Consider the following 12,850-nt stretch of genomic DNA (forward strand, 5'->3'; position numbering starts at 1 on the left):
AACTGCTTTCACAGATAATAATCTTAGGAATCACAATAAGAGTCTTTTAAGGAGAATGCATCCTTTCAGTGTGCAGTTATGGAAACTTGAGGAAATAAATAGTTTGGAAAATACCACACATAAACTTGAGAAATCAACGGCTTCTATGTTGGTCAAATGAATTTCCCAAAGGGTGGGGGCTGGACTAGATGATCTTTAAAGGTCCTTTCCAACCCAAACCAGTCTATGATTCTATGTGACTTTGCTGTGATTTTGCTGTTTGTCACATCAATAGCCAGCTTAAAATATCATAACAGTGGGACAACTGCATGAGGTAAACTCCTCAATAAAAGGAGGCACACAAAAGTTCTTCAGCTTCATCTTTGCAGGTTTGTCAGAGAAACTTGAAACCAAATCTGTCTAGATCTATGTTTGGCTAATAACCGCAGCCAGACCCCATTTTGGGTGCAGGCTCCTGTAAAGCCTCTAAGGCCATTGTTGGGAGGTTGCATGACAGAGCTGGACTGCCTAGGAGAGAGGGGTGGGCAGACAGGTGGGGGAACAGGATACTACCTTCTCCATGGTGAGCAATATAAGGGTCTGAAATGGCTGCATGAGTCTAACATGTCATGCTCTTCACGGCTAAGGAAGCAAAAGTTGTTAGATGGATTGCAGGAAAGCAGAAAATGTGGTGAAGATGGGGGAGAAAAACCTCTCTCTCTGCTGCCAGCAGTCGATTCAGGAACTTATCTGTTAGTGAAGTGCCAGTGAGGGCAGCAGAAAGAAACTTCCCTCAGTGATAAAATACCAGAATTATGCTTCAGTTGCTATTACCATTTCTAGTGTCAGTGCACACCCCTATATGATGGATAATTTAATGGCTATAGGTCACAAGCTGAAAACATCACAAGCTCCTCAATTTGCCCTTCAGTAGAAAAGCAGGGCTGCCAGGAGAGCAGGGTTAGTTTGCTCTGCTCTTTTGCACTTGCTTGGCCTGGTACAATATTAAATTTGGTGCCAGGTTCGCCTAAGTGATACATCTATTTAGTAGACAAGGTTCCTGGCTTGTTCATGTTAGTTTTAGAAGCTGATCTGGTAAATACACACTTGGGAGATGCATTTCAATTGATAAACTAGGATTTAGATGGGGCCTTCTGCATGATCACTGCCTCAGGGGTGGGGGGTCTGAAGTGGACCCTGTGAAGGACTGAAAGAGTTAATGTCTCAAACATTGTGGTGGGGCAAGTTCTGCTTCACGACGAACTCTGCACAACAAGGAACTCTGCCTAGCAAGGAACCACAGGTGAAAAAAAGCCGGTCAGCCCAGCTCAGCACCAGGAGGGGGAGGCTGTGCTGGAGGGTGCACAGCTCCCTGTTCTGATGGGGTGAACACGGCAACTCACCATGCAGGGAAGGGAAAGTTACTCCCCAAACGACCCCCAAGCCCAAAGGCTCACAAACCACTCATGACACGTAAGTAGCTTAATAAGTGCAAGTGCCCGCCCGAAGGAGGGGCAGGGATGATAAAAGGGCACAAACCGAAGCCCCAGGGGCGCAAGCCCACCAGACCCAGACCCCTCGGCTGACTGGACCAACACTGGACCCAAGACCGGTGAAAAATTTCTCTTCCTTTCTGTCTCTCTGCCTTGCTTCCTCTTTCTCTCTCCTTTTCCACAATCCCTACACCTCATCCCTTTAGCCATAAACCGTTGACCAAGTCTGGGACTCGGAGCGGATCCAGCCACCCCCAGGCTCATCTCTGAGAAGGAGTCTAGAAAGCAAGGGGGTCTGCTCCCAACATCCTGACCCAACAGGAGGGGTCTCCTTATTGTCTTCCCTGAACTGACTCCCAAATAAGCCAGGTCTGTAGTATATGTTTGGTGATATAGGGCTAGCATGTTACACAGTTTACTGACATAATTTCATGCCAATTCTTGTTGTGAGTATGCCAATTCTTGCTGTGAGCAAATAAAAGTTTAGTTTTGTGAGTTAAAGGATCCCTGGTGTTGCTTCACTTTAATCCTGACCTCGGAATCGGCAAACCTGAGTCATTGTCCTGAGAAATTGGGATGTGACAGACCCTCAAAGGCTGCTGGATGTCTCAAATTCTCTTTCTTTGCAAGGTTTAATGGCAGATGGAGGAACAGTCAGTCATTTTTCCTTTTAAGGCAAAAACCCTCCATGTGTAAGTCACACCATAGGCTGTCCCACAAAGGTTTTGAATCTAGTGGAGAAACATTTTTGCATCAGAGTGTCTAGAAGAAAAAAGTAGTATTTTTTTAAAGCACCAATTTGAGGAAGATAACAAGGGTGAAGAGAGAAAGATTTCTATGAAGTTAACTCCCACTAGTAAGGTGACAAGACACTTGGGGACTACACTTTCTTTCATACATCCATGGCTGTGGCCATTGCGTGCCAAAAATGAAGGGGTATGCATGGCTGAAGTTTATCAGCCACAGCAACACTCATACTCCTGGGCTTTCCCAGCTAGCCACAAAATGTCACAAAACCTGCATTTCCCTTTTTCTGCAAGTCCTATTGCCCAAGAAGTTGGTAGATCCCAAGTATTTTATTAAATTATAATTTAATTGGCTCAGTTTCCTATTTAACTCTTTCTTCAAAATTTTACAAAGGAGTAGGTTGCACTTCCCACATGCAGAAACAAAATAAATGGCTGTTGGGAAAAAGGAAGGTGGTCAATCTGAGTCAGAAAATCTGTGCAGATAGAGACACAGATCTTGGTTTTGAACACTAGCTTTGCTGGGGCTTCCCTATACCCCAGAAAATTGTGAAGAATATGATTCATGAGTCCAGCCAATTTTTAATCTCATTCATTTTGCCATGGATGACATTTTTTCATCTCCTCAAGGAAAATGAATTTGTATTTCAAACAAATTATGATGTTCACAATCTGCTCATGGAAAAAATAATAATGAGAAAAGTACTGAAATTATTAATCTAAAGCAGCTTTCAAAATATGCCAAGCTTCCACAACAAAATTTAAAATGTTGCTAGTCCAACCTATCCAATACATCACTAGGTTCATCACAGTGCCTCTATCTGTGTACATGCACATTAAGCATATTACTGGTGTCAGTGAGAAAATTATTATTTTCTGCATTTCAGTTTTATTACTTTGCTCTTTCAAACATCTGCGTATGCAATCTGGTGAGCCTGCTTGACTTTGCAAGCCCCAAAAGCCGTGCTTGCAGGGTGCCTTCACCAAGATCAGATTTGCAATATAAATGTTTGCAACTTCCATTAGTTCTACTGTTCAAAGAGTAAACTCCTCCACTACCTCTATAGCTCTTCCCAATGTCCAATGGTAAACTACATAAAATGCTGCCATCTTGTGTTTAGAGACAAATTAAACATGCGGAAATTTTTTAAAATCTGGATTTCAGAAGACAAAAGTAGGATCTATGCTGTCAGCATGTTATGTTGAGGAAGAATGAAGTGAATGAGATATGGAAAAGTTGTAGCTTCACTTAATAATTTAGTTTCTAAATCTTATCCGTTGAAGAATAACTCAGAGATTTAGAATGGTCTGACTATTTTGTGCGAGATGTGTTTTGTATATATCAAATTAACAAGTAAGGCTGTAATCAGAATGGCACACAGTTGGCATGCATGGAGTAAGGACACCCTGGAACAATTAGGCCTTGATATTTTGAGGATGCTTCGTGTGCATTGCCAACTTGGCAAGAATACTCAAGGTCCATCGGAGAGAAAAAGAACGTTCTTGAGATAACAAGCAGGATAATTGGACCTAAGAAATGTAGGATGTGACTGATAAAAAGAAACATCCTGTTCCAGAAGGCGTCAAAGGCCGGATGATTGCCAAAGCAGCATGAACTGGAGGAAAGGTAAAGGTGGCAGGGGGAGATCATGACCTCCGACTCCATTCCAGGCTGGAAGAACTTGCCCCCCCTGCAAGGAGCATGTGTGCTAATCTACATAGCGAGCGAGGCTAATTTGAATAGGACTGGCCAATAGTAGATAAGATGGTGACTACTAACTAATGAATGTAAATTTAGGTGGGTTTTTACTAACCATGTAACAGAAAAAATACCTTGGTTTTCTTTGGTGTGCTGTGCTAGCTTTGTGGAATTACCACCTAGCCCCCACCTTTGCACAAATATGAAATAAATAATGTCTCTCCTGGGTGTGAGATTATAGGCTCGTTGCACACCGGGAAATGAATCCGCTTTTCAGACAACAATCTTTAGAGCAAGTGCTGAACGCAGCACCTCTTGCAGTCAGGTTGCAGGGACCATGCTTTTTCCCCAAGCTGATCTGGCATCCGTGTAACCTACTGCAACCACTCAGTCCTTGGTGTGAGAGGTCACCATGCCAAATTAAAAAAAGCAACAGCGGAACAAGCAGAGATTACTTGCATACCAAGAATGCTTTTTATGTAAGAAACTGTGTTAACGCTTCAAAATTCAGAGAACACATAAGACATGTTAAAAACTACCACTATTACAACTGAAAGCTTGTGTATTCCTCTTGTGAAAGAGCACGGTTGCTTTGCTATTTGTAAACAGCAACTAGATATACTTATTTTGACTAAGTGCTACTGTTCGGGGTTTTTTTAATTTCTCTATGTAAGTAATATTAAAATCACGGCCATGTGAAATACTATTTTGGAAATGCATTATTGTATTCTATCAGTACCACGGTTTATCTGAACATTATTGTTAACCTAGGTTTAGTACATCAGTGTGACTGAGGCAAACAAGGTGACCTTGGGGATTCACTCTCCTTTTCTTTCTGCGTTATGAGATCCAGCTCATTATGGAAAATAAGAACGGCCAGATGAGGCCTGACCAAAGGCCCAGCTCCCCCTGTGCCCTGTCCCCTCAGGAGCACGGCACTGAGCCGGAGCCGCGCAGGGAGGTTTAGCAAGGCCCGGCACAGGGCTGCCCTGCAAACCTGCGAAGCCTGAGGGAGCGGGACCGATCGTGCCTGCGTTCTGTTCATGAGAGAGGGTGGAATGTGCTGGTCCCACAACAACCTGAACCTCTTCCATGAACACGATTCAGTTTTGAGCTGGGGAGCTGGGCCTGGGCACAGGGATGTTACGATATCCGAGGATCCCCGTGCTGTTCCCAACCACCCTCACGTTTCGTGTCGCCGCTCTATTACAACCCCGGCTGCCATTCCCGAAGGAAAGTGGTCAGCTCGGAGCCCACGGTTCCACAAACATAGCCAGGAGTCCTCCGGCAGCGTGCATCCCTTCACGTTTATACGAATTTTATTCGATCTGCTGCTTTATTGACCGGTTCCTCGGTGTCATCCGACCCCTGCCGCCTTCTCCCGCCTCTGCCCCCACCAGTCAGCCATTTCACCCCCTCACCCACACCGCTGGGGAGGGAGCGCACGACCTCTCCCTCCTCCTCTTCCTCCTCCCCCGTGACCCCCTCCACCCCGAGCGCTTTCCCTCCCCGCCCGGCGGCTCCTCCTCGCCGCGGCCCGCCTCAGCACGCCCCTGCCGCGGCAGCCACTGGCGGCCGGCCTGGCGCGCACACCCTCCGTCCCGCCGGCCCCCGCGCTCCCCAACATGGCGCTGGTGCTGGCGGCCGAGCGGGGCAGCTGCTGCCTCTGGGCGCTGCGGCGTCAGTGAGTGCGAGGGCGGGGGGAGGTGGCAGACGGCGCGGCGGGACCCGCGGCCCTTCGGGGGCGGCGGCGGGCCCTGCCCTGCCTCTGCGGCCCCCTCGCTTTGCCCCGGGGGTGGCCGGCTCGCCCCTCGCTTCCCTCCTTCCCCTCTCGCCGCTGGGGCGGCGGGCTGCGGGGGCTGACAGGGGCGGCGGAGGCGGGGGTCGCGCCCGGGAGGGAGCCGGCGGCGGCTGTCGGGCCTGGCGCGGGGTGTGTGTGAGGGGGAAGGCTTCCTAAAGCCGAGCCTGGAGCCGGGCTGCCCGAGGGAGGACGGGGGAAGGGGCTCTGCGCCTCGGGAGGAGCGAGGGAGCTGGGCCGCCGAGGATGGCGCCTGTGTGTGGGGGGGTGCAGGTACCCCGAGCTCCTCTGTGGAAAGAAAGAGCGAAAAGACCCACCCGGAGTTTCAGGCATGGTTTTAGCGGTTGGTACAGGTCCCACGAACGTCAGCGTGTTATCTGCATGTGTTCGTATATCGCGGGTGCTCGGGGTTTGGTAACGGTCGCTGACTGCGCGCAGTAGCCACCCCCCCCCGCTGCCTTGTAATCCTGTGCAGAAGCAGTTAGTGACCGTGACAGCTGCTTATTAGAAGTTTAGGAAATGCGCTAATTTCCTCAGTAGTTATTGAAACCGAGCATTGGGTTGTCTGGTGTCAAGGATGTCTCGTGTCTCTTTGTCTGATACCATTTATGAATTGCTGGACTTGATCCAAGATTCCAAAGTTGATTTATATGTTAATCAAAACACTTCTAAGAGTTTACTTTTACAGTTTCTTACAGCCACTTAGCCTTCGCTGTCTGATTTCTTCAGCATTAGTCATCTGAGGTTTAACTTTTCATTTCTGAAATTCTTCATAGGGCTTCTTTCTTGCTATCTTTCACATTTTTCTCTCTTGCTCCTTTTCTCCATACAAACAACTCCCATTTCCTTTTTAAACTTTTCTGTTTTATGGTTGTTCAAGTCTTCTTTCCCAAATACTTCAAGTTGTAATAAATGCCAGATGTTGGCTGTTCTGTCCACTAAAAGAGTTGTTTGGGTTTTTTTTAAAACAAATGTGTTGACTGTTTTGATTTGGATGCTGCTAAAAAAGCAAGGGGATGATTTCTGTTGTGTTTAAATGAAAACACTTAAGGAGAGATCTGGTGAAGTTTGTACAACCTTCCTTGTTGTACTTGAATGTGTTCTGTGTAAATAGCTGTATCAAAAGCTTCAGACCTGTTCTAGTGCTGTCCTTCTCTCACCTGAAGATAAAAGTAGCTCAGTTGCCACTTTCGCATGTGCTTTTGTAACACTTCTGTGTGTTTATAATTGTACAGGCGATGGAATCAAGTACAAAGATTTGTGAAATGGGCCTCAACGATAGGTATGAAATTTAACTTCTTTAGCTACTAGGTTTAATTGCTTGTGTAATGGGGATGGTTTTACAATTAGTTTTAGACCATTAGTTGCTCAAAAACTGGAGGTTTTTATTAATAAATATTGCATATTTGTGTAGTTTTTGAAAACAGTAGTTTGTAGCTGACCTAACAGAAATCATCTTTAATGTGTAAACAACATTTTGAATAATTTTATCTGTCATATTTAGGTATACTCAACTTAATGAAAACTATTTATTTTTATGACATTTTCCTCTGAGTCCTTTTCTGATACAAATGTTGGAAAGTCTGTGAGAATTGTTTTTAGGCATAATGGTATTTAAAAAATATATGAAGGAAAGTGAAAAGTATTTAGCAAGATGATTTAAATTGACCCTATTGTCATGTTGTCTAAAAAGATATGTTTTAGAATTCAGAGATATATTTTCATTTTATTAGTTAGTTTTAAGCTATTTAGTTCTGCCTGTGAGGTCTCTGGCTGTGCTGGCCTTGTATTTCTATCATGTTTTAACTGCTGTCATGAGGCATAATAGAAGCTTGTATGTCACTGTTTAAAAAAAAAAACAACAAAAAACTTCATACCTTGTTATTTCTTTGAGACTGTGTATCACTGGGGAATAGTGCTCTTCAAACAAATGTGAATCACTTCTGGGGGGGTGGCACAGGTGTTAATTGTTTACTAGCTGGTCCAGAAAGTACACAGTAAAAGTATAAGCATCAACTTTTACATTCAAGTGTTGTTTTAGGGTTAGAATATATTTCTTGGATTCTAAAAAGAAAAAAAAAGACCCAAATTAAACATACTTCTGCATAGGGACTCTTAAGGAAAACATTCCAAGACTAGCATGGAAATGCTTTTGGATGAAGCATGTGTTTTTTCATTATTGGAAGAAATGCATAAACACTATAAATGATGAAAAAGAAATCTGAATTTAAAATTGCTTTATTTCCAGGAAAGTTTTTGAGCATGTATTTCTTTTAGAAGTTGCTTACTGTGCTTCATGCTTTTAAACAGGTGGTCACAACATAGGGAAGATTCTTATTGCAAACCGAGGAGAAATTGCATGCAGAGTGATGCGAACAGCAAAGAAAATGGGTGTGAAGTCTGTAGCAGTTTATAGTGAAGCAGACAGAAATTCCATGCATGTAGCAATGGTGAAGTATATTCATTAAGTTTGTGATTAACGATCATTCACAACAGTATTTCTCATTAATTAGTTCAATGTGAAAGTAGATCTGTGTGCTAATGCAGTTGATTTTCACCTCTGTAGAGTTACTTCCAAGTTTTCCTTGAATCAATGAAAAGTTTGCCTAGTCTGTCTCAGCACCTGACAACTTTGCAGGAAGTGCCTTAAAGTTTGGTGCTCTAACTCCAGAGTAGCCACTGGGAGTTAGAGAATGGACTCTGATTTTGGGAAGAAAGTCAGAATTTGTTTCAGCCACTTGAGTCTCTCCATGAAGAGAGGCAGTGATTTAAACTGTTGCATGCTTAGCAGTCTGATAAACAATACAATTGGCTCAGAAATTCAGTTAAAATTGCTTTTTATTATCTAATAAATAGTATCTGTTATATGTAATTTTTCTGTAACAGGCAGATGAAGCATATTGCATTGGTCCAGCACCCTCACAGCAGAGTTACTTGGCCATGGAAAAAATAATGCAGGTGGCCAAGGTCTCAGCAGCACAGGTAAGTAGATCATGACCTTAAATCTTCTGTTACTTCCATGTTCTTTAGTTCTTTATTTTTACCCATGGTGTTTCCACCTTGTGTTTCCTTAGCACTCTACTGAAGTTCAGGGTTTTCTAAGCTAAACGGATATAAAAATAGGCTGGTAACATTATTCTGTTTTAGGCTATTCATCCAGGTTATGGTTTCCTCTCAGAAAACACAGAGTTTGCAGAATTGTGCAAGCAAGAGGGAATCATCTTCATAGGTCCGCCTTCATCTGCTATCAGAGATATGGGTATTAAGAGGTATCTATTTCTGATTTGTTCCTTGGTTATGCAGTTTACAGTTTGGCAAAGCTAATTTTGTTAACAAATGACCAGTTGCTACATAATTATTTTATTCTGTCAGTTTTCATTGTCTTATATTTTTATGGCTTTCTTCAAAGGAATAAGCTCCAGGTTTATAGATGTGGGATTCCTATAGACATAGAAACAATCAAGATTGTTCAGTTATTAGGATTTTGGTAATTAAATACCTAACTGGTTCTAGTTTTTCAAAATTGGGGCATTGCAGCGTTGTATAGGTAAGGGTTCAGCAGTCAGATTGGATGTCTTGTATATTGGTCAAAAGAACAGTGGAGAAGAAACACCATATCATCAGGGATTATTGTGGCTCGGGTAGAATGGGGTGTTAAGTTTTGCTCATCACAGAGGATCTTGTTCTTAGTTACTTAGATCAAAGAAATGTTTCCAGGGTATGAAGTGTAAATCAAGAATATGGAAATAAGGTTATTACTAACACATGAACTGTGTAAGATTAATTTCAGAAAATTAATTTTTTATCACTTCCTAATGTGAGAGTAAATTACCTCTGTAATTTAACTAGTTTTGCATGCATGTTTGAAGTTAACAGTTGTTACGCTTGAGTGTTTTATGTGTGGTGTGAATCCAGCCTCTAGTTTTGGCAGGATACAGTGTTGTAATTTGAAAATGTTAGGTTGTGATCTCTGTAATGTGGGTCAAAAGATAGGAAAGAACAGTAAGCCTGAAACTGACTACTGCTTTTATGTGAAGGGCTTGGAGAAAAAAAATCCCTATTTGAAGCATTCGAATAATTACAATCCAATCGTATGTAACCCACTTAAGTAAGCAGTCCTCTTCAGGTCAGTGGAACTACTTTTGTGAAGAGAGTTAACATTGGGAACATATACACATTTGGAGCTTAAAGTAAGAAAAACTATTATTATAATTCTAAATATAAAACTGTTCTGTCAAAGTACTTCCAAAGCTATAATGTCGGCTGCTGGCGTTCCTGTTGTTGAAGGTTATCACGGAGAAGATCAATCAGATGAGTGTCTAAAGGAACATGCCAAGAGAATAGGATATCCAGTAATGATTAAAGCTGTTCGTGGAGGTGGAGGAAAGGTAAAGGAACTAATGTGTTCATCACATGGTATAAAGTTTTCATGTCTCGGTATCTGTAACTGACTATTCTAAAAGAAATCTGAAAACAAAACTGGAAAACTACTTTTTGCTAGAATTTACTATTAATGTCCAATCTAGCACTGTGAAATCTCATTTCCTTTCGTTGTGCAGTCAGGCACAAGATAAGTAGCTGGTATATATTGGAAGAGTTTTGTTTATGTCAGTGGGTGTCCAGTTATTCATATAAGCAGAAATGTTGTCCTGTGGATTTGTTTGTGTGAAATTAGGTGACTTTGAATTGTTACTTTGTGATGGCTTGTGTGACTTTTTTTGCTAGCAGTTTTAAATGTTGCATAAGAAGTGATTAGAAATACCATTTAAGTATTTGGTGTCTAGACAGTTTTTAATGTATGGTGAATTGCCTCTCTAAATCTGATTTTACTCTGAAATAAATTTCTATAAAAATGACATGATTGAGAATTCTAATTATTTCCAAAATAGCTATATTTGTTTTGTAATGAAATCAGTTTTTCTCTGCCATCCTTGATTTAAGAGTAAAATTCAATTCTCTACTGATCCATATCAGTGGAATGATAATATCTGTTTTTTACACTTCTTATGGCACTTTCAGTGGGACTTAGTAGGATTATATTCCTGGAAGTTGATACACAATTTTGCTAAAGTTTAAGAAAGAAGGGAAAAGTGTTATCGTTAAGCTCATTTCTTGCTGTTTGTGTGCAACAAGGATTTTTGTGTACCATGTATTTAGACATTTAGATATGCTTTTTTTCCTGTATTTTAGGGCATGAGAATTGCTCACTCAGAAAAGGAGTTTCTGGACCAACTAGAATCAGCTAGGAGAGAAGCAAAGAAGTCTTTCAATGATGATGCAGTGCTGATTGAGAAATTCGTAGATAATCCAAGGTGGGAAATAGATGTTTTAATATAAACACTTTAATGTTTATTCTACTGTTAAATAAACATAACTGTTTTAGTAGTAGGATGAAAATTGGTCTTGTATGTTTTATTTGCACTATGGCAGGTTTTAATTTAGTAAAAATTGTTTATAATGTATTGAATTTCTTGCAGTGACTTTGTTTTGAATGATAAGAATTAAAATACCTCTGTTAGGGAGACATGGCAGTGACATTTAATGACATTGATATTCCTTTTTGAGTGAGCTTTCTAAACTTGATTTACATCTAGAAAAAAATAAATCACTTTATAATACTTAAACTACAGACATGAGTCAAGCTGTCATGGTGTTTCTGCTGCCCTCAGGTGTCCTAAACTAGTTATTTAATCTTTCTCTATTTTGATATTTAAAACAGAAGTGATAGTCTTTAGCTCATGCCTGACCTGTGAAACTGAGCTAATATATTTTTTTATAAAGAACTTCTCACAGAGGTCTATTTGATACTCTTGTTCTTTACATCTGTTTTTCTTGAAGCATCACTGTAAAGAAAGCATTTATTCTAAAGAAACCAAGGGCCTGCTTACGCTGTTAGATGGGCATGAGAAAAATCTCATTAAATTCCTGAGGAATTTCTTTTGCTAGCATCAGAGAATTATCAGAATGGTGACAGATTTTTGTTGGTTTTATACATAGAATGTCTGCCACCTTGTACTTGTCCTCTGAAATGGTGTGTTGAAATAAACAATGTTATTCCTGAGCCAGGGCTGCTGCCTCTTGTGAATTGCTACACAGTAAATTATGAGGAAAAGCATCGTTATCAAATAATAGCGCAGTGTTTTTATTTTTATTATAATAAAATAACTAATAAAGAGGTAGCATCTTTTAGATACATGTCATTGTAGATGTAGATACATTTAGATACATATGACCTATGAGGTTTCACTGCAGTAGCTGGCATTTAGAATCCTGTTTCATTTAGGAGATTGAGGAAGTCTAAAACAGTTGAAATCCTGCATAATAGCAGCCTCATTTCTACATTTTTGGCTATTTGAGGGGAGACACTTAAACCTGTAAGAAGTCTTACTGAAGTGTACAGGACTGTGTACAAGTTCAAAGTCTGTTTGGGTGAAGTCAAGTTGCAGGATTGGGGCTTTACTGAAATATGTGAAAACATTTATTGTTATGGAACAGGCATGTTGAAGTCCAAGTATTTGGTGACCAGCATGGCAATGCAGTGTATTTGTTTGAAAGAGACTGCAGTGTGCAAAGAAGACATCAGAAGATCATTGAAGAGGCACCAGGGGTAAGCAGAAAGTTCTTATAATTGTTTTTATGAACTGACATATTTTTAAAGTAATTGCTAACCCCCATTGAATTTATTTAGTGGGCAGTAATTTATTTGTAATTCTTAGTACCTGTTTTAATTTTGCTGCAGAAAATGTTCTAACTGAAAAAATTACTTTCTTCAGGAAAATGATTCTCAGGGAAAAATTACGTAGATTTCAGGTATAATATTGGTAAGGATTTCACTACAGTTGCTAAATACCGCGAGATATTCATGCATAGTAGGTATAATATCACCAAAGTTCACAATAATTTATAATCTTTTGTGTTGTTATTATTTACAGCCAGGAATTAATCCAGAAGTTCGAAGGAGACTTGGAGAAGCTGCTGTCAAAGCAGCTAAAGCAGTGAATTATGTGGGAGCAGGTAAGTCTGTGGAGGTATGACTGCTCCAGAGCTATGCTTTTAACTTAATAAGAGTTTAAGCCACAAGGCAAATGGCATCTGATTGTTTTAGAGTATGACACATAAACCCCAGTTTTTTTGA

The 12,850-nt window shown here is 41.1% G+C and overlaps 1 protein-coding gene and 1 long non-coding RNA gene across 5 annotated transcripts in view; one reads left to right on the top strand and one right to left on the bottom strand.

Moving 5' to 3' along the window:
• LOC138686901 (uncharacterized) overlaps positions 1-6,276 on the bottom strand; it is a 14,652-nt gene extending 8,376 nt beyond the window's left edge. Inside the window, exon 1 of the long non-coding RNA XR_011326225.1 lies at positions 6,033-6,276. This is a non-coding gene — a long non-coding RNA (uncharacterized lncRNA). The remainder of the gene's footprint in view (positions 1-6,032) is intronic.
• Positions 5,501-12,850, top strand: part of MCCC1 (methylcrotonyl-CoA carboxylase subunit 1) — a 22,842-nt gene continuing 15,492 nt past the window's right edge. For 2 of the 4 annotated variants that reach the window (XM_069792625.1, XM_069792628.1), the window contains exons 1-9: positions 5,501-5,601; positions 6,951-6,997; positions 8,026-8,165; positions 8,602-8,697; positions 8,863-8,984; positions 9,956-10,103; positions 10,906-11,027; positions 12,211-12,322; positions 12,648-12,729. In XM_069792625.1, coding sequence (XP_069648726.1) covers positions 5,543-5,601; positions 6,951-6,997; positions 8,026-8,165; positions 8,602-8,697; positions 8,863-8,984; positions 9,956-10,103; positions 10,906-11,027; positions 12,211-12,322; positions 12,648-12,729 — 928 coding nt within the window. In that variant the 5' untranslated portion in view covers positions 5,501-5,542. Of the gene's footprint in view, positions 5,602-5,828; positions 5,848-6,950; positions 6,998-8,025; positions 8,166-8,601; positions 8,698-8,862; positions 8,985-9,955; positions 10,104-10,905; positions 11,028-12,210; positions 12,323-12,647; positions 12,730-12,850 lie in introns of those variants that run through there. The other 2 variants (XM_069792624.1, XM_069792626.1) reach the window with 2 other exon arrangements.

This window comes from Haliaeetus albicilla, chromosome 9, assembly GCF_947461875.1.
Source record: "Haliaeetus albicilla chromosome 9, bHalAlb1.1, whole genome shotgun sequence".
In the NCBI taxonomy this organism is placed as follows: Eukaryota; Metazoa; Chordata; class Aves; order Accipitriformes; family Accipitridae; genus Haliaeetus; species Haliaeetus albicilla.